Source organism: Hippopotamus amphibius, chromosome 3 (genome assembly GCF_030028045.1).
Source record: "Hippopotamus amphibius kiboko isolate mHipAmp2 chromosome 3, mHipAmp2.hap2, whole genome shotgun sequence".
Classification (NCBI taxonomy): Eukaryota; Metazoa; Chordata; class Mammalia; order Artiodactyla; family Hippopotamidae; genus Hippopotamus; species Hippopotamus amphibius.
Window position 1 is genome coordinate 49,605,575 of NC_080188.1, and position 21,930 is coordinate 49,627,504.

The following is a 21,930-nucleotide window of genomic DNA, read 5'->3' on the forward strand; positions in this document are numbered from 1 at the left end:
CAATTGAGCTCCAATCAAAAGCCCAGCAGACTTTTTATAATCTTGATAAGCTGATTCTGCAATATATAAGGAACAACAAAGGGCCAAAATTCTGAAAATGAATGACGAGAGAGCAGGGGGCTTGCCTTGTCAGGTATCAGGATTCATTATAAACTTGCACTATTTAAAGCAGTATATACTGGTATATATTAGAGAGTCCAGAAGCAGCCTTGGGAGTAAAATATAAAACAGATATAGCAAGCCAGATCAGTGGAAACAGGAGAAACTATTTAAAACATGAATCTGCACAAAATTATTATTCATATGTTAAAAAAAAAGACACAAGAACTTGTACTGCTACCTCACACCCCACACAGGTATTAACTGTAGCAAATCAAGTACTTAAATGTCATAAGTAAAATTGTACAATTCTTTGTAGGATATAGGTGAATATTTTCATGATATTGGGAAAAGGAAGAATTTCTTAACCTAGAACAAAAGTGCTAACTATAAAGAAGAGATTGATAAATTTGACCAAATTAAAATTAAATTTATGTTCCCCCAAACACACCATAAATACGAAAAAAACAAACAAAATATTTACAACACATATAACCAAAAGTAACAAAGAAAAATATAAAGAATGTCTGCAGATCAAGAAGAAGAGGATAATCATTTGAAAAATTAACAGGAGGCATGAGCAGGAATTTCAGAAGAGGAACCCCCAATAAATATAAGGGGAGACATTCACCTTTTTAGACATCAGGAAAGGCAAATTAGACTATATACCATTTAATGCCAATTCAATTGGCAAAAATTTAGAAGTATGAAAATACCAAATGTTGGAGAGGAAACAGATCTACAGGAGATTCTTTGCTAATGGAACTGTAAATTGGAACAGCCACGCTGGGAAAGAATTTGGACTTGTCTTGTGAGGATGAATGTTAATATGCCCTAACCGTTCCTCTCCTAGGTTCCTATCCAAGAGAGACTTTCACATAGACACAAGATATGCACAAGAATGTTTGCAAGAATATTTATAGCAATGCTATTTGTAGTAGTAGTCTATTTGTAATAGCAAAAATATTGAAATAAGCCAAATCTCCATCAGCATCAGCAGGATAACTTGTGGTACACTTACTCTATGGAATATTAGAGAACACTCAAAACAGATGAACTATAGCTACACAAGCGACATTAATGGACCTCAGCAGTCTGCTATTGAGTAAAAAGAAAAATAAATTTCACAAGAGGAGCGTCTAATTCCCTTTTCATATGTTAAAAAAAACTGAAACTACTTTATAGTACTATATCAAACTATATCAAGAAATTCAAAGAAATGTGAAACAAGATCCAGGGTGATGGTAGGCCCAGGGACAGGATAAAAGAGGAGCACATACGTAAATGTTAATCATCAAAGTTCTAGTCCCTGTGTTGAATATTGGGTCAATAGATGTATAAGTAATAAAAAGAAAATCAAAAAGGGAATGAATGCAAAATGGGTGCAAAGGTCTTTGAGTAGAAAAATTACATAAGAACAATGTCTACATTCTTATGAATTTTTTACCCACAGTATTGTGGATATCCCAAAATAGTAATTTTCTTTAAATTATGACAGAATTTTCAGAAAAAAATCCAACTGATTTCACACTGTTTCAAACCCAGCAGTCATTTGAGATTTGAAAAATTATAGTAAGTAGTGCCTGACATGAAGTAAGCGTTTCTTTGCCAAATTTGCCAGTGTGGAACTTAGAAGCTGTTCATTCTAATCAAGAGCCAGGAGCTCTGTCCTTGTAGTTTATCACCATCTCAGAAGATAATATCTTAGAACTCTCGGCTGTGTTTAAAAAAATTCCTCCCCAGAGGATGCTCACAGTAATATTAGGAATTAGTCTTTTGGAAGCCTGCGTATTATATTCAGTAACCCATGTAGAAAAATAGAGAAACTTTTAAACGATAAATTTAGGGGAAATTTTCTGAAGTTTCACAGCTTCAATGAATTTGAGTTTCCTTCCTTGCTATTGTCAAGTGATGTGAGGAAATATGGAAAATTCTATGATCTTGCCTTGAGGATCTGAACTGTCAACTTGAAAAGGTCTCTGGGGATAGAAATGAGAACTGACTAAAACCTGCTGCCCCAGATCACTAGGTAGCTGTGCTCACATCCCTGATCTTGTACCTCAACTAACTGTACCACATAGCCATGCAAATTTGCATGGGAAAATACACTTGGCCATGCAGTATTCATTTTCATTGTTGCTGTGGTAAAGTGTAAAGTGCCCTCGTGTTCACAGCCAACTGCTCTAAAAGATGAATAACTCAGGGAATCTTTCCAAGAAGATGTTGCCTCCCTTCTAGATATTTCCAAAAATATCCTTGCAGAAAGAAGACATTGTTCATTAAGACATTCAATTATTGTCCATGTAGAAACACAGAAAGCCAGTTTTATTTCTCAATAAACAGTGCAGAGGAAAGGGAAATAAATGGTCTTTGTTAATATTGGGCATCTTGGGGGTTGAACGTCCATTGGCTCAGTCCAGTAGAATGAAATCCATAATTTCCTAAATTCTTCTGTTAAACTAAAATTTTTATCGTGTTGAGTACTACTTAAAGTGAGTCCTCGACTTAGCTAAATACCTTCCATTCTTTGTTTCACAGAACTTTAAGATCATTGTTATCGTATGTTTTAATGGAATTTTACCCGTTTCTAAAAAGCAAACTATTCTTAGAAACTCTAGAAGAAGCCTACAACCGTGTTATTTAGGAGGATGATGTATTTCTGACTATGTTTTGTTCTTCACTAGATGCTTGTAATAAAAACAAAACCTCGTGTGGCTCTTATAGTAACCACAGGGCATCTCTTTGTCTTATGCCCCATACCTAAAGTGCATTTCCCCCTATTTTTTGAGCTACTCTTCAAAGAAGACGTTATAAAAAAGACATTTTAGGAGGAATAAACACTGGGATTTTCACACAGTTTAAATGGTGTTGCTTTATCACAAAGGGAAAGAGATTTTTCCATTTCGCAGAGAAGGGAACGCCGCGGTCTTTACTGGAAATACGTATTCCTGTAAATGTGCATTCATGTCTGACTTCGTATTTGCCTGATTAGGATGATTCTTCCCCCGACCCAGAGATCTGGATTCAGTTAAATTCTCTGCCCGCGTATGGTGCCCTCTTAAGAATCTCAGGACCTGAGGTGGAAGAACTCTCAGAGGTTTCCAATTTCACAATGGAAGACATCAACAACAAGAAAATTAGGTATAACAACCAATATAACCACCTGGTGTTATTTGACAGAATTTTTTTTTTTTTTACTGTAAGCTGCATATATTTAGAGTGTACAGTTTGTTATCCCAATCTCCCAATTCATTCCCCCCGCAAAACCACCCCGCTTTCCCCACGTGGTGTCCATATGTTTGTTCTCTACATCTGTGTCTATTTCTGCCTTGTAAACCGGTTGATTTGTACCATTTTTCTATAGTCCACATATATGTGTTAATATACAATATTTGTTTTTCTCTTTCTGACTCACTTCACTCTGTATGACAGTCTCTAGGTCCGGCCATGTCTCTAAAAATGTCCCAGTTTCATTGCATTTTACAGCTGAGTAATATTCCATTGTATGTATGTACCACACCTTCTTTATCCATTCATCTGTTGATGGACATTTAGGTTGCTTCCATGTCCTGGCTATTGTAAATAGTGTTGCAATGAACATTGGAGTGCATGTGTCTTTTTGAATTATGGTGTTCTCTGGGTATATGCCCAGGAATGGGATTGCTGGGTCATATGGTAGTTCTATTTTTAGTTTTGCAAGGAACCTCCATACTGTTTTCCATAGTGGCTGTATCAATTTACATTCCCACCAGTAATGCAAGAGCGTTCCCTTTTCTCCACACCCTCTCCAGCATTTACTGTTTGTAGATTTTCTGATGATGCCCATTCTAACCGGTGTGAGGTGATACCTCATTGCAGTTTTGATTTGCATTTCTCTACTAATTAGTGATGTTGAGCAGCTTTTCATGTGCCTCTTGGCCACCCATATGTCTTCTTTGGAGAAATGCCTATTTAGCTCTTCTGCCCATTTTTTGATTGGGTTGTTTGTTTTTTTGATATTGAGCTGGATAAACTGTTTATATATTTTGGAGATTAATCCTTTGTCTGTTGATTCGTTTGCAAATATTTTCTGCCATTCTGAGGGTTCTCTTTTCGTCTTGCTTATAGTTTCCTTTGCTGTGCAGAAGCTTTGACGTTTCATTAGGTCCCACTTTTTTATTTTTGTTTTTATTTCCATGACTCTAGGGGGTGGATCAAAAAAGATCTTGATGTTATTTATGTCGAAGAGTGTTCTTCTTATGCTTTCCTCTAGGAGTTTTATAGTGTCTGGCAGAATTTTTTTAATTGTATTAAAATATGTAAGAAACTAACCAATGGCTCCCTTGAAAGATTATGTTGCCTCTGGCCCCATTTTTAAACAAAGATTCAGTCATCTTACTTGACCCCTCAATGTAACTCATTCATTTCTTTCTTCTCTTGGCCTCTATAGGTACTCAGCTGAGTTTGAGACCAGTGGTCATCTGCTTACTGACAGCTTCCATTTCTCTGTCTCTGATATGGACCACAACCATCTGGACAATCAGAGGTTTACCATCACCATCACTCCCGTCAAGGATCCACCCCCAGTTATTGCTTTTGCTGATCTTATCACGGTAAGCAGTTCAGAGAAATGAACTGTGGGTGCTGTAGAGAGCTGGAGTCTGTGGCAGTGTGAATGAAGGATTTCTACCTAAATTGGCTGTCAGGTCCTTCCCCTCAAATATCAAGGCAATAGTATCAAGATACATATGGCTTTCAATCATGAGTTTTTCGAAAAGTATGAAAATAATTACATGCAGAAGATCAAACCATTATATCCTCATTATTTAAATAGTCAACAAGTATTTCTGTGCGAGACATAAATCTAGATGAGTACAATATTTTGTATACTATGCTAGATGTGTATAGTAGGAGGAGGAGGAGTAGGAATGTATCGTTGAGGAGTTTATAGTCTAGTGTTTGTAGCAACTAAACCATGGGGATATAGACAGTGTCCCCAGGTCCATATTAAATGGAGTTGATACTTAACACCGTAAACAATATTTACAGCTCCTTGGGGTGGAGGCAGGTGCTATGTAATGTACCCCGTTCATGAAGTTACCCAGACCTGAGTTCAAGTGCCAGTTCTGTTACTAGCTGACTGACCTTGGACCAATTATATAATCTTTCTTAGCCTCAATTTCCTCATTTTTAAAGTGTTACTGTTCCTGTTACATAAAGGATTACTCTGATGATTAATAAAATAGCATTAAAATGCCCCAGTACATTACTGGGGATCATGGTAGGGATTCCATAAAAGTTAATTCACTTTCCTTATTCTGCTTGGTGTACAAACCATAATGCCAAAATCTCAGGATTCCTGGTTTTGTTGAGCAACTGAAAATTCATAAAACTGAGTTGTTTCTAAATGGTTCTGATATTCCACCCACTTTTTTTTCATGTCCACGCTTCAGGGAAGCCATTTGGACCTTCCCCATTCCAGAGTCAGGGCGACTTTCCTCTTTGTAACTTGTAGATCTCCCTGTATTTAGCCAACCACCATTCAGAAGTAAACAGCTTCATATCCAGCAGGCTAGCAAAAAAACCCACTAGGCTCAGGTTGCAAAGTTAGCATACAAAACAGGACCCTACAGAAAAAAGGTAGCTAGAGCAACTGCTTTTACTCATACCGATTTATTTTCCTCCTTGACAACAAGATAAGGACTAGCTTTCAGGTATGGTGAGCCCTTTCTTCCCGCACACCTATAAACATACACTATCACGGGATAAATGCAACTTTTATTCCCGGTGGGGACTCCTGTAGGACAGAGCTGCCCTCACAGTATCCGAGGGAGGACTGGATGAATCATTCTGTAGCTGCGGGCTTTTGAACGTTGATACGGAAGGAAGGCAGTCATCCTGTCGTGCAGCTGTTTCAAGGTGGGTGATTAGAATGGGCCAGAGCTGCTTTATAACCAGATCCATCACGGAAGGAAGCACAACTTTGAAAGGAAACACGGAAGTCACCGTGTCTGAGCGTAGCTTTGAGAGGCACTGAAGGATTGCCTGGCCCCAGCAGCTTGCACATTCTTCATCTCGTCTGTAGATGATCTGCCTCCTCAAAGAAGTGGAATTGGTGCTGGAAGGTCACCCCAGGCAGCTCGTTTCAATTCAGTTCTTTTCATTGCAGTTACCTGCAACCGCCCAAGGACTCTCTGATCTTTTCTTTCTTAGGTTGATGAGGGAGGGCGAGCCCCGCTCTCGTTTCACCATTTCTTTGCTGCTGACGATCAGGACAGCCTCCAGGGCAATGCCGTCATTAAGCTGAGTGCCCTGCCCAAGTACGGCTGCATCGAGAACACGGGGACAGGTACCAGCAGTAGCTCGGCAGTAAAGTTGTTCCAGACCTGGAGAGAAGGGAGCACAACTGCCTGCAGTTAACCTGGCTGTGGAGAACTAATGAGGGAATGGAACCATTTCAAAGAAATGGAAGGAAGGAAGGTTTCATTGACTCAGCAAAACAATTGAGTGTTTCCTGTATGCCAAGCACTGTTTTAAGCACTGGGGACATATCAGTAAACAAAACAGACAGAAACCCCTACCTTCATGGTGCCTTGGATCCTGGTGGGAGGAGACAGATAAGAAACCTAATAAATGAGAAAATTGTGTAGGATGTTAGAAGGTAAATCAGTGCTATGGGAAAAACTAGAGTAGGGTGAGAGGATTTGGAGTGCCAGCAATGGGGGCACGGGGGCTTGGGGATTGCACTAGGAACTGAATGTCAAGGAAATAACATTTTCTGTCCTTTTATTGTGAGGCAGCTGCAGTTTAGCTGAACCATAGCTTACGTCTCAGCTGTTTCTAAGGATACGATGTGAATTGAAACGCGTACTTGTCTGTCTGTGACCCTCTCCTCAATATCCTTCCCCCTCACCGTCTGCCCTGGACCCACTGCCCTTGGTGGTTAGCACGGAGAAGGGGAGGGGAGAAGGCGGGTCCTGTCCCCGGGCCCCCTGAGACCACAGTGAGTGGCAGTTGAGACAGCTCCTGGCAGGTGACCGTGCTGCCTCTGCAGCAAGATTCCTGAGTGCCAACACTCGGCTCTATTGGCGTGCAGCTAGCAGCTCCCACAGAGGGGCCATTGACTGAAGGCGTCTCTGACCTGCGTGGTGCCTGGGATTTGAGTCTGGTTACCAGAAACTCATTTAGCAGGAGTCATGTTTTCCTATAGAAGATGTTGAGTCTTTTCCCCATCTTGCCTTTTTTCAGTGTGTGCCCCTAGATTTGTTTATTGCTAAGTTAGATTTGTCTCAACAAATGTTTATACAGTGGATGTAGAGATGAATAAGACATAGCCCCTGCTTCGAGTGGGAGACAGATATGAAGACTGATAAATCACAATCATGAAATGCCAGGACAGGGAAAGGAGCAAAGCACTGAGGAATCACGTAGGACTAAACAGTTACTTTTGCCTGGGAAGGCAGGATAGTCTGAGGAAGCGACATTTGAGTTGGATCTTGAAGGTTTAGGGGGACTTGCTGTGGGCAGAGGGAAAATGGCATTTCTCACAGGGGGAAAAGCGTGAGCAAAGATGGGGAATCATGAAAAGGATGGTTGCCCCCTGGCCTTCCCTTCTCTCCAGGTGGTTTCTTATTAAGCCTTTCTAACACCGTTTTATGTTAACCTGGAGTGCATGCAGAGGAGTATTTCCCTGGTCCAGAAGTCAAATTTCTGACAAGCCTCAGCCTCTCTTAAAGAGGTTCTCATACTTTAATGTGCATTAGACTCACCCGGACAGCCTGTGCGAACAGTTTCCTGGGCAGCAACCCCAGAGTTCCTGTTTGAGGAGGTGGTGAGACCCATGTGTTTGCATTTATCACCAGCTCACGGGTGAAGCCACTGCTGCTGGCCCGAGGACCACACTTGGAGAGCCGTTGCTCTACGTCAGTATGAACCTGGAAGTAGGGAAAAGACGTGCGGGGGGCAAATGATTGTTCCAAGGCACATCATGTAAAGGACCCACCCTTTGCTCCATGGGTGTTCAGAACCAAGTCTGTCTGTTTTATACATGTGAAACTAGCTACCTAGATTCAGAATTCAGCTGATCAGAAGAATGCCTTTTTAAGAACATTAGAAGACCAAGGGGGGAAAGTGGGTGGTGGGGTGGGATGAACTGGGAGATTGGGATTGCCATATATACATTACTAATAAGAAAAAAAATCAAATTGTATACTTTAAATATATGCAGTTTATTGTATGTCAATTATATCTCAATAAAAGTTCTTAAAAAGTAAAGTTAGAAGAAGTAGCTTTAAGTTCGTACCAGCAAGATGGAAGAAACAGAATAATCATATTGTTCGGTATGAAATCTAACAGCATGGAATCTACATTCCTTTAGTACCAGCACAACCAGGGCAGGGCCCACCTTGATTACCTGTCGGGCATCACTGTGTCCCAGTGCAATGCAGGAATAGATGTTCATGATGATAGCCTGCATTCATCAAGAACTATTTAATTTGCACATAGTATATTCTGTTTAAGAAGGCAAGGAAGCACATTAATGAGAATGATTTACATGAAAAAATAGAAGGGTGCAGTTTTAAAAATTGAAAGGACTGGTATTGAGGCTTCAGTGACAGATTCACTTGTTGCATAGCTTGCTTTCTAATGACAGAAAGTAAGTCATTTTGAGTATATTTTTAGGCATTATTTACTTAGGCTATTTTTGACCCGAATAAAAATGCCATATTTCTTATATTCATGGTGATCAATGGAAAGAGAAGATAAAATTTGAAGGAATTATAGCAATTTCTTTTGGAAACCCTGATAAACTGTATACCCTAGGGATTCTCAGGTCACTGGTCACTTAGAGCCCTCCTATGCTTCTGGTGTCAAGAGGAATCAAATCTGAGGGGTAAAATTTAAGAAAATTCATGTCATTTAAAAAAAAATTATAAGTAAAACGTTTTCTTTCCTAGTCTTGCCATTGGGAGGTAAACGAAAAATGACCCTGTCTACAATCTAGGAAGTCAATGGCTTTTTAATATATGACCTACTCTTTGCAAAGGACCGTCAAAGAGCAAAAGAGAAAGCCTTATTGCTTTCAGATCTTCTATCTACACTTTTCTTTGTTGATGTATATCCAGGGAGTGTTTGAAGACACAGGGATTTCTTTTTTCTCCTCTCTTTAGAAGAAAATGTAACAATTTAAAATCAATCGGAGAGACTTAGGCCAAGTAAGAGACAAATCATCCATCATTTAGACAGTGCTTACACTTCCCCTTGGCCTATTGGGGTTGGGATGAAAAGAAGAGGTAACCAGAGCCAGCACTTTCTATGGAGCTCTGAATTGTACTTGAGCATCTCAGTACCTGAACTGCACCCGAGCTCTGGATGGTCCCTGAGCATCACAGTAGCCCTGGTATACCATCCCAGGGCTGAGCACTAGCCCATGCAGAGGTTTCCTTGAGGAACTGGAGAGTCTAATGAAAACATGCTTAAGGAGATGTGTCTTAGATACAAAGGTATCCAGTTAACCTTTTCTTGTGTAAAGAAAGAAGGTTCATCTTGCAGAGTGGTTTTGAAATTGACTAAAGCTTAAGGTGAAACCTTTACTATTGTATCAATTCTTGCCCCATGACTTATTTTATCAAATATTTCTAACAAAACAACCACTGATTCTGTGCTCTGTGAAATAATAACCTTCTGAGTGCGTTTATCTCATTTTACCTCATTTAATTCCCATTTATAGATGAAAAATGGTGGGGAAACTGGGATCCCACCCCAAGTCTTCCAATTCCACTCTCCCACCTTTATTCTCAGACATATTTTCATCTTTTGTTGATAGTGCTGTCATGCTTTCTGGTTCAGCCCAGGAAGCAGGAATTGATGGCTCAGGGTAAAAGTTCCGTCTTGCTGTTGATGCAGGTGATCGATTTGGCCCTGGAACTACCAGTGACCTAGAGGCATCGTTCCCCATTCAAGATGTCCTGGAAAACTACATTTACTACTTTCAAAGTGTTCATGAAAGCATTGAGCCAACCCATGATATTTTCAGTTTTTATGTAAGTGATGGAAACAGTCGATCAGAAATCCACAGCATCAACATCACCATCGAGGTAAAGCCTTTGGAAGTTGGAAAAGTTGGGCCTTTGACCACAATATCCCACCATTCGATAGCTTTATGCGAACTCAAAAGCAAAGAAGATTGGGTTTGACCTTCAATTTTAGAGGTCAATTTTTAAAATATAACTCTGACCTTTAGGAAACTTGCAGAATTAAGGCTGGCATTTGGGGATGGTCTGACTTGGAAATCTGAATTTCCATTTCAGAGTAAAATCCATCTGCCCTATGTGAAAACAGTTTGTGAGGGTCAGACAGAGAAACCCGGCCAGTCTCATATTAGGTGAAAAATAACATATGCTTATTTTTCCCTGAAATTATTGTACCACAAATATTGTGGTTCTATGTGCATACTTGCCTTTTCTTATATGTATAGTGCATTTATACATTACATTGTAACAGTAAAGAGATGCATTCGTTGACGCTGTATTTATTCTCACTTGAGCCACTACATAGGCTTGCTCTGTCATCCCAGGGAGAGAGATCAAAGATAACATTCAGAATGGAGTGCCCTCTGCCTTGAGAAAATAAAACATGGTACCCTCGGCACCCTTTAGGGACAGTGGTGAAGGGGGACAGACACGGGGGTTGGTCAGGGAATAGCTTTAGACACCCACACTTTCAAATATGTGTCCTCCTGCAGGTACTGTGCCGTGCTTAGGGTTCTAAGACAGTTCTGACTTCAAATAATGTGCCCTTTTATCCCCCAAAGATACTTGTACTTGTCCAACTATATGTCCATATTTTTGGTCTGGAAAATGTCATCATTGTACCTATGGAAAACACCTGAGAAGATTTCTGTAGCATGTCCACCAGTGTCTTTTCAAGAGGATATTTGGTTTGTGTAACCTGCTCACCTTTTAACCACCCATTTTTAGCAGGAATTAAAGACAGTGACAGATATAAACTACTACCTAAAATAGGTAAAAAACAAGGACCTACTGCTTAGCACAGGGAACTATATTTAATATCTTGTAATGACGTATAATGGAAAATAATCTGAAATATATATGTGTATCTATATTAACTGAACCTCTTTGCTGTACACCTGAAACTAACACAATATTGTAAATCAACTATATTTAAATTAATGATAATAATTTTAAAAGACGATGACACATTAAATGCCATTTCAGCAGTGAAAGTCGATGTGATGGTGTTACTTTTGCTGAATAATGTGCATTATTTTTTTCTTCTTAAACCAGTAACTGTGTGAAACCTAATGTTTTATGCTTTAATCAGAGGAAGAACGACGAGCCTCCCAGGATGACCTTGCGGCCCCTCGCTGTGCGGCTGAGCTCAGGAGTGGTGATAACCAATTCTTCTCTGACCCTGCAGGACCTGGACACTCCAGATAATGAGCTGGTGTTTGTATTGACAAAAAAGCCTGGCCACGGTAGGACATAACTGCTATGGGAAGCTTCTTAACTGAGGTGCCCGATGAGTTATTAGAATAAACACGTAGATTTCAGCTGATCATTCCTCTGCCTTGCCAGTGTAGAGTCCTTTCTTTGCATCAAAGTATAATCAAATTCACAGCTAGCTAATATTCTTTGGGGTCACAGTAGACTCCGGTTGCTCTAAAAGCCTGAATCCTGGGTAATTGGTGTCTCTGAAATTCAATTTCAGCTGTTTTCTTGCTTTCTTATGTAAGCTCAGGCAAAACAATTTTCAGAATCTGCACATCCTTTTCTCAGAGTAGGCATCATTGCTTGGTCATCCTGGGCCATGTCATGCAAGGAACAGCGTAGCAGCCTTGTAATTAATTATGAAAGGTGTTCACTTCAGGTTAGAGGCGTGGTAGACATCTTTATGAGCTTGTTCCTTTTGCAAAGAAAGCATTTTTCCCGATTAAACCAGAGGTTTAAAAAACCCACCATGGGACTCTTCTACCTATTTCTTTTCTAAGTGCCATCCCGTCAGTATTAGCTACAGCTCTGCAGCTTTCTTCTCCCAAGTGGTGTCTTAGTCCACCCTAACAGCTATTGGCCTTTTAAAGATGAAACGGTTGCTGTGGCTGGAGAGTTAGCAGGCAAGGCTGTTGGTCGTTGCATTTCAGCGTGCCTTCATCCACTTTCACTTTCTTTAATGAGGCACTTTAACTGTCCCATTGCGGTACACGTGACCCTTAAAAACAGACAAATATGCCTCAGCCCAAAGATGCTTAGTGTCTTTCTGAATTTAAAAGGAATTTAAAACGTACTCCTCTCTCCCATCCCAGATGCCCCAGGAGGAAGGCGGCAAGTGGAGAGTGCTATATTCACCTTCCAAAAGGGGAAAATAAGGTTTAGATAATGAAGTGAGTTTGAATTTATAGAGAGAGATTTGATTCCTAATCCTCTGTATTATGTCTCCTTAAGAGATTTTTAACCAGGAGAAGCAGAATTTCATCTTCTTTATTTGGAGATGAGGCCATAGAGCAGCACCCTGTGCTTCTATATAAAATGCTGAGCTGTTGATCATTTATGTATGTGCCACTAAGAGCCTCTGAGGGGCTTGACATTCTATTCAAAATAGTTGACAAAATCAATGTTTTGGTGCCATATATACTCTACCATTGTTTCTTTCTTTCTTTTTCTTTTTTTTTTAACTTCCTTCCTCAGGTCATCTACTCCGGAGGCAAACTGCTTCTGAGCCTCTGGAGAATGGGAGGGTTTTGGCCCAGGGCTCCTCCTTCACCTACCAGGATATCCTGGCCGGGCTGGTTGGGTACGTGCCTGGTGGTCCTGGTGTGGCAGTGGATGAGTTCCGGTTCTCCCTCACTGATGGCCTCCACATGGACACGGGGAGGATGGAGATATACATAGAACTGCCTGCAGGTGACACCCCCCACTTGGCTATAAACCAAGGCCTCCAGCTCTCAGCAGGTACCACAGAGATGGGAGAGAGTGGCTGTGGTTTCTTCTTTGTTGATGTGCAGTACTTCCTTCCACATCAGCTCTGTGGGAGGATCTTGAACATGGTATGCAGAATTTGGGGAGTCTAGTGTTGGGGAGAACTGTTGTTTAGGGGACACTAAGAGCTGTGAATGACAAATGTGAAATCTCTGAAGTTCTTTGGACCGGATGCCCCTGTCTGTGAACTTGAGAAAAGATTGAGTCGAGCTTATAGTACTCCTAAGGTCCACAAAAATCTTCATTTTCCAGCTACTCATAGGCCCAGATCTCTTAGAACATTGCTACTGCCCAACCAACTCCACAGAAACAAACAACAAAATCTAGCAGGATTTTCAAGATGCTTGTTTAAAAAAAAAAAAGAAGAAGGAAAGGTATGGAGAGGTGGTTGGGAAGTCGTCATGCACTGAGAGACTATGTAAATAATTGAGAACTATTAGAGATGGTGTTCTAGGGCCTAACATTCACAATTTTGCTTATGGACAAGCAACGCCGAAGGACCTGTGACACGTCAGTCTTGGAGTCGGTTTGCAGTAGGGAGTTACTTAATGGGCTTTTTGTCCACAGAGCATCTGTGTCCCACTGGAGTTCTGTTTGCTTGTCTATTCTTAGTTTCACATGTATGTTGTAGTGAAAAATGTATGGTATCATGGTACTTGAAAATTCAGAGATTCCCAAAGATCCTAAGTATTAGGTGTGGGACTTAACTTTGCCCTATTTACAAGCTAATAAGTTAGCCTCTTACTGTTTCATGGATGCTGGTATGAGACATGAGATTCCTTGGTCAGAGACAAAGTAGTCAGTGCCAGCACAGCAGGCAGCATTGCCATCATCAAGTCTGCATCTCTTCACAATGCCCTCCACGTCTCACCGGGGTGATGTGGAGGGCCCGGATGAATACCTTCGTATGCAGCGTCGTGCATTACGAAGAGGAACCCCAAGCTCGAGGAACTCCGCATGTGATAGTAGTGATAAGCAAGTCTGATCTTCATCCCAGGGGAAGACATCATCTCATTCCTCAGGGTTGCTCGCTGAGAATGGCCTGGTAATGAGTAGTCAGGCCTTGCGTTCTTGGCACCACCAAACAAGAACATGCAGGGATGCCTAGGGCCCATGGTGGGTTGCCACTCCAGACACCAGGATGTGTTACACACGAGTGACTAGGACCTACTCTATCAGAATTTACTATTTTTAATATGAGAAAATGGCTAGAGAGGGAAGCGAGGGGGACAGCCTTGAGAAGAGGTGTTTGCCAGGAGACGGTGCCTCGCCTCTTTCCCCAACACCTGTGCAGCCTTCCAGGGCCCAGCGCTCAGGTCTCCCTGCTCTGTGACCCTCACCATATCCTCTGTCTTGAGGAACAGTGATTCTGACTGTTCAGTCCGAGGTGGCAACCAGATGTTTGTGAGTTTATGTAAAGCTGTTTTTCTTTATGATTTGGTGATCCTTAAAACAGTAAATAAATTAGGTCCAAGAAGGTTTCATCCTAGGTCTGGGAGTCATTTACATGACAGAACTAGGTGTTATTACATAGATCTAGGTATTAACTGAAAGTTCACAGGAGTAGAGCAAGCATAGGCAGAGAGTGAAAGTGGATCAGAAGAGAAGGGGCTCAGATCTAAACTCAAAGGATGATTAGCAAATTTGGAATTTGGAATATTCGCTTAGGGAAATTAAAATTTATTCAGCTGAAAACAGAAAGGCAAGCAGCTGATACTTCCTTAGACCAGGGAGTGTGTGATAATTTAGTCTCCAGTCTCCTAAAATCATTTGACACCCTATTCAAAAGCAATGTTGGGGAATGACCTTGTCTCTCCCATTCTCTTCCAGGGTCCGTAGCACCCATCACAGAACAGCACTTGAAAGTGACAGATACTGACTCAGATGAGCGGCAGGTGATGTACATCTTGAAGGAAGATCCTGGTGCAGGGCGCCTACAGATGGTAAAGCATAACAGCCTAGAGCAAATCTCCATCAAAGGCCCCATCCGAAGTTTCACCCAGGCTGACATCAGCCAAGGTCAGCCACCTCTCTTCTGCCAACCCAGACTTCCAGAAACTCCACCCCCGGTAGTCAAATGGGAGTTAAGGGCCTAGTAGCCTCTGGCAGCAAACGGCGCACTTTTGTTTTGAATTAAGAGCTGAGTTATAGCTTCATTTATTCTTTCTCGTCTCCTCAATATTTTTTATTTAAAAAAAAAAACTCCCCCTCTTGGCTAAAATGTGTTCATGCTTTGACATAGCACTGATGAAATTGGGGGCTAGTGTAGAGGGAAAAAATCATTTCGACTTGCTATGATGCTAAAACATATGTGTGAGAGAGAGAAAGGAAAAAGAAGTGAATTGGGATGGATTAAGGTGAAAATTATGCCTGCCTTAGGTGAACAATTTATATCTCTTTCCAGCTCCCCAAAGAGCACAAGTTAATGAACTAAGCAAAATGGGAGGGCATAAATCGGAGCTGCCTGCGGGAGGTCACATAGCTCATCCCTCCTCCAGGAAATGCTGATGTAATATAAAAGCATAAATGTTACATACTACGTAGTTACTGTACAATGCTTTCAGCGGTAAAAAAGGAAAAAAAGTTACATATTTGGGTGGAAAGTAATCCAACATCATGTAATGATGTGCAATTCCATTTGGAGGTGGAAATGTGTCCCCCTAGGAGCAGGATAAAGGACCTATCCGCACTAACACCCAAAATTGATAGCAGCCAAAATCTCATTGGACCTGTCTATACTTTAGTGAAGGGAGTGGAATAAGTCTTTAATTATTCCCTGCCTCAGTGTCCCTTTTTAGTATACGAGAGCAGGCACCTCTTCCTAGATTGCTAGGAACTTACAAGTGATGCTGTGGGTTAACAAAAATGTAATATATTGCATTTTCCCCTTTGGATCCATTTGACTTCTAGGTAGTTTATTCATTTTGTTTATTTCTTCATTGGTTGGTTATATCCCATGTCTTCCCTAAAATGATTTAAGACTGTACTGAGAAACGGGAGTGACACCTTCTGGGAGAATGTGAGCTGCAGTCCTGTGACACGGTATATAACAGGGTCACACCAATGACCTGGGTCCAGTCAGTGCACATTTTCCACTTGGGCAGTTTTGCTGATCTAGTTATTCATGAGACTTCCTTAGAGTCTTCCACAGATGCTGAGCCTCAGCCATAAGCAATGCTACTTGCTACCTGGGATGATTTTATCAGGAGGGAGTCATTGGTGATGAGGAAGTTGCTAGTGGGAGATGAACGGGAGGAAATGAAAATATTAGACTAAAATGTCAAAAGCAATATCAAAGTGAGAAGGGGTTAATTGATTCACTGGTGTGAATGCCGATCGAATTCTCAGCTGACATTTCAGAAATAAGGGCAGAAAACACTAATAGCAAATTTTGATTTTCTTGTCCCTGTTACAGGCCGTGTAGAATACAGTCATGGAAAAGGAGAATCTGGCGGGAGCTTTGCTTTTAAATTTGATGTGGTTGATGGAGAAGGCAACAAATTGATTGGCCAGTCATTTTCCATCAGCGTTTTGGGTAAGGGGCCATTGGGTTTCTCAAAGTCCTCCAGCAGTTCTGAGGTCATATGATGCACACCGCTGCTCACCTCGAGGCCTGAGCCTTTCCTTTCGGGGCTCATGTAGAACTCTGGAATCATACTTGTGCAAAGCTGTGGCTCCTTGATGCACTTGCTGAGGGACAGGCTTGGAGACTATTTTGAACTTACCCCTGGACCCCAGGCCCAGAATTGAAGAAAGGAGGCAGAAGATGATCCCATTTCAAACCACTCTTTTTGATATTTTCAGAAGACAAATCCCCACCAGTCATCACCACCAATAAAGGGCTGGTCTTAGATGAAAACTCCATGAAGAAAATCACCACCCTGCAGCTCTCTGCCACTGACCAGGAGACGGAGCCTGCAGAACTGATCTACAGAATCACCAGAGAGCCCCAGCTGGGCCACCTGGAACACACAGCATCACCAGGTAAGCCCATCGTCTCTGACTTCATCAAACCAAAAGCTGGGAGTTAGGAAGTGCTGGGGGCGGCCACATAATGTGTACACATTCACCTTGAATCTGCCTCTATTAGTATTTATTTTTGACATCACTAATTCTGACCATTATATACTGCCTTGCATTATACTCAGAACACAGTATGCTCAATAATTACTTGCTGGAAGTTGAATTAAAAATTACAATTTGATGTAAACAGTCTTGGCTCCATAACTAGAATTCAACAAATAGCAAGTGAGCGTGCATATTGAGTAAGATCCTGATTTAGCTGAATGAGATGTAACCCCAACCTTTAGAGCCCTCTCTTGGGTAAGATAAGGAGCCTCTGCATATAATCATACATCAGGGAAGAAGATGGCAGGTGTTTCAGGGACTGTATAAACCTGCTATCACAGGAGTTCAAAGGTGAAAGGGGCTACATCAGATGGGAAGGTGCACAGAGGTGGCATTTAAGAGTGCCCTTGAAGGATGGAATTTGGGATGACAGAAATTGTGTTATTTCCAGAGATAGGAACAGCATGTGGGCACATTCCAAAAATTATGAGTGGGCTGGTTTTGCTAAAGCATATATTCTGAAAATAGTGGTAGGTGGGGCTCATGGGTAGATTGAGATTTTATGGAAGGTTTTCAGAGTGGCGATCAGTAATCCCTATTTAATTCAATAGGCAACAGGGAGTCACTGCAGAATTACGAACAGGGAGGAGAAGTGAAATTCAGCTAGTGTCCAGTGAACTGAAAGAAAAGGGAGGCAGTGACAGTGGGTAGGACGTTTTACATTTGGCCAGGTGGGAGCTAGTGAGGCTTCACGTGGAGGGCAGCAGTGGCAATAGTAAGATGAGAATAGTATAAGATTATACTTGGTACCTAGAAGTATCTAGTAAACAGTAGTTGGTGGAAGGAAGGAGGGAAGGAGTTAATTTCAGGAGGAGAACCTGTGGAGCTTGGCAGCTTGAACAGATGTGAGGGACAAGAGATATTTGCTGAATAAACAATCTAAAGGTAGAATTGTCTTTATTTTGTCCATCATTGAAGCAGTGTCAGCTTGCAGAAAATTTAGATCATTGGTTTTCTTCGGATTTCAGGTTACAGATTCTTCATTCATTCAACCACAGAAATAACAAAACAAGGGAAGTAATTGCCCTGATGCTGGGAGTCAAACAGTAAGCAAACAAGCAAGCAAAGAGATCACATGTCAATGGTGATGAGTTAGAGGGTGAAATGAGGGCGTTCCCGGGGTGCAGAGAGCAAGGAGGCAAGGGAGGACCTCCCTAATAATAAGATGACATTTGAGCAGAGATCTGAAGAAAGTGAGGGAGCCAGCCGTGTTGACATGTAATGAAAGAGCATTCCAGACAGGGGATCAGCCAGGCCTGTCACGTCCCAGATGCAGCAAGGAGACCAGCGTGGCTGGGGCTGAGAGAGTGGGGGAGAGAGTCGGGGTGGGTGAGCTGGAGGGCGATATGGTGGAGGAGGTGAGGGAGGCAGACCATGTCTGGGTCCAGCGTGATGGCAGAGGAGGGAGTCTTGCGTGTATGGTGGGAGGGCGTGGGGAACAAGGGACAGACTGGCCAAAATCCCTGATGCAAATTAAAGCCAATGCCCTCCTCTTTTGTCCCAAAGTTCCTGGGGGCACTGTGCAGATCAGCACTCCCAAGACCTTGGCTGCAAGAGATACTTTATAACTAATTCATGACCTAACTGCTTGTGCCAGAATTCTGTCAGGTTGCTGATTCTATCTCCCCAAAGATGAAAGGGCAGACTCTTGGCTGTTGTGCTGAGCAACTGCATTTACACTGCACAGGACTCCAAAAGGCTCAGAGTTTTGAGCCAGGCACTGCCAGCTGCGGCTAAGCCCCACCCCAGGCTCTTCTCTGACCCCAGGCTGTCAAGTCCTGTGTGAGGCTGCCCCAAGTTCGCCTTTTCTGTTTTTACAGTCTCATCCTTCGCTGGGCTTCAATCCTGGAGGCTGAGACCAGGCCAGCACTGCTCAGGGAGCCCCCTGTAGGGGGTCACACTTCTCCCTGCTCTTGGGAAAGCAGCCTCCCGAAACAGAAGCCGGGGCACTTCCTTCACCTGCCCTTTCCCACCAGGCTTGACTTCCTCACCTACATTCTCTCCCACCCCCACCAGTTCTTCTCAGTCCTCCTGTTTCTAGAAATTCTAAGTAGACCAGATAGGAAGATCTTTACTCTTAGGGGACCCCCTCCATTTCTAATGGAGCAGGGCTTCCCTGCCCCTCCCACACCACCAGCCCCACAGTCCTTTCTATAGCTTTTGGTCAGCATCCTCTCCTTCCCTGTCTCCCCTAAGTAGAACTGTATTCATAACTTTGATTCTTTCTAAATGTCAAAGGTCTTCCTTCGGAGGAAGTCCCTGTTGATTACGGATCACCCTCTCTGAAGGCAGCTGACTAGAGCTTGGAGAAAAGCCCCTCACCCCATTCGTCTCAGTGGGTGAGGATGTATCTACCGGGAGCTGGGGCTGGGCTGGAGCCTGTTTCCAAGAAGAGCAGAACAGCTTTTAGGCCAGTGTCTCCAGTGCAGGCCCTGAGCTATTTGGGGACTGGATGCCTCTGGGAATTATCATTTGCCACCAGTGTGGCAGACATCCTCTTGGTGGTTAACAATGAAGTGGACTTAGTCTTATGCCATCCCTCTTAGTCAGCTGATTGTGATTGTTTTCTTTGGATAGAAAAAGTGTGACGGTCCCCTTTTCTGCCCCTGAGGAGACACAAGGAGCCATGTGCCCATGGGAACCGTACAGAAGACAGGCACAAACCTCCTACCACAGAGGGGAGCCACGTGAGGCTCTGGTCCCTGGGTGGGCTCTTTGCAAGGTTGGGGGCCCACACCCTCATATCAGGACCCTTAAGGACCCTCTTATTCTTGGGAAATCAGAGTAAGGAGTTACATTATCTGGATAGAAGCTAAGCTGCTGGAACAAAGCGACTCCACAAGAAGTTTATTTTCACTCGCAGCAAAATCCAGAGGCAGGTGGCCCAGACTGTACTGTCATCGTCCCCCACCCAGCAGCCGGGGAGGAAAGACCGGTGGTGCCCACATCCGTTTCTTTCCCAGGAGTATTACTGGAAGAACACACATCCCTTTGATCACATCCCAATGGCAAGGATGTAGCCACACAAAGCTGTGAGATAGCTGGGAAATCTAGACCCTAACTGGGCATCCAGTCACTCCACTAATAGTCAACCATTGTGTTTTCAAATAGAGGAGTAGTAACATTGACTGTAGCAGTCTCCAGCACACACTGGTTCTCACCTTCACCAAACGTTTATTGAGTAGCTGCTGCAGGAGAAAGCTTTGGTTTTGGCAGTGGGAGACATGCAAGTGTGCTTCAGTAGCTGTGACAGCAACATGACAGAGGATATTAGGAGCCAAGGGGCTGTGAATCCCATCTAAGAGAGGGCTGGGGCTGAGTCAGGACGGACTTCCCAGAGGTGATGCTTTGGCAAAGGTATTCTTTGGCTTCCTCTGTATCTCAGCCTCTCAGTATTGTGACACCAACCAGAATAAGATGCACCTGGTGTCTTAGTTTGGGTTCTCCCGAGAGCAGAGGTGTATTTGTCTGCTAGGACTGCCGTCATAAAGCACCACAGACTGAGCAGCTTAAACAGCAGAAATCTGTTGTCTCACAGATCTGGGGACTGGAAGTCCAAGATCATGGTGTCGGCAGGGTTGGTTCCTCCTGAGGGAAGGCCCTGTTCCAGGCATCTCTCCTGGGCTTGTAGATAGCCGTCTTCATGTTCACATGGCATTCTCCCTGCAGGCGTACGTCTGTGTCAAAATTTCCCCTTTTATAGGGACATTAGTCAAATTGGATTAGGGCCCATCCTAATGACCTCATCATAACTAATTACATGTGCATTGATCCTATTTCCAAATAAGGTCACGTTGTGAGGTACTGAGGGTTAGGCTGTCAACGTGAGAATGTCGGGGGGACACAGCTCGTTCCACAACAGGTGGCTTGGAAGAAAATCTGCAGCAGAGAAGCTGTGAGTCTCCCACAGCATAAGCTTCAGGTGGGAGCAGACATCAGGCATAGAGCCATCCAGAGCTGTGCTGAGAGCAGGCGGCCGGGGCCATCTCCTAACATCCCAGTAGGAAGGCAATTTCTTCAGAGATGCTTTATTCCCACACCACTTCCCTGACCTGGACTGAACTTTCTCTAACGTGCTGGCCCTCCAGGGGAATTGGAAAAACTGACAGGGTTAATGTGGGTCTCCCTAATACTACCTGATACATCGTTTAGCTAGCAGGTTGGTGACTGAAAACACTTTGGATGGGATTAAAAACCTTCAGGATATTTCAAACAGTAACTACCTGCTGTGACAGCCAGTAGGGACAATATGTTATTGGAAGCACCATCTTGCAGGTGAGTAAATGGCTGAAGTCTTCCAATAACCAGTTAGTACCAGCTAAAAAAAATTTTTTTAAGTGTATAGAGATTGAAAATCTGTGCTTAATAGGACCTCTTAGATATTAATTGTAGTGGATGAACTAAATTCATTCACCAAATAAGTTTTGAGAACCTACTGTGTGCCAGGCAGTATTCTAGGTGCACATTAGTGAAGAAACAGCAAAAATCTTGTCCTGTTGAAGCTTTTACCTTATAATGCAGCTTGCTATGCCTGGCACTTAATTATGAATATCACTGAAATAGTAGTATTAAATACGCATCAAAGTCAGTATTTCAAACAAGAAAGAGTTTGTAACCAAAAATCATTCTATGATTCAATTCAAAAAAATTACAGTCGTGCTATTTCAGTGGTAGAACCATGAGTGGTTTTGTGATTCTTTACTACTGTTCTGTGGTTTTCACATTTTCT

General features: G+C 42.6%; 1 protein-coding gene across 1 annotated transcript in view; it reads left to right on the forward strand.

Annotated features, from left to right (window-relative positions):
• The window catches only part of FRAS1 (Fraser extracellular matrix complex subunit 1), a 505,547-nt gene that overhangs the window by 412,096 nt on the left and 71,521 nt on the right, over positions 1–21,930 (forward strand). The window contains exons 39-47 of the mRNA XM_057725661.1: positions 3,092–3,240; positions 4,529–4,691; positions 6,292–6,427; positions 9,985–10,175; positions 11,422–11,575; positions 12,783–13,046; positions 14,904–15,092; positions 16,489–16,608; positions 16,878–17,057. Of these exons, the coding sequence (XP_057581644.1) occupies positions 3,092–3,240; positions 4,529–4,691; positions 6,292–6,427; positions 9,985–10,175; positions 11,422–11,575; positions 12,783–13,046; positions 14,904–15,092; positions 16,489–16,608; positions 16,878–17,057 (1,546 nt within the window). The remainder of the gene's footprint in view (positions 1–3,091; positions 3,241–4,528; positions 4,692–6,291; positions 6,428–9,984; positions 10,176–11,421; positions 11,576–12,782; positions 13,047–14,903; positions 15,093–16,488; positions 16,609–16,877; positions 17,058–21,930) is intronic.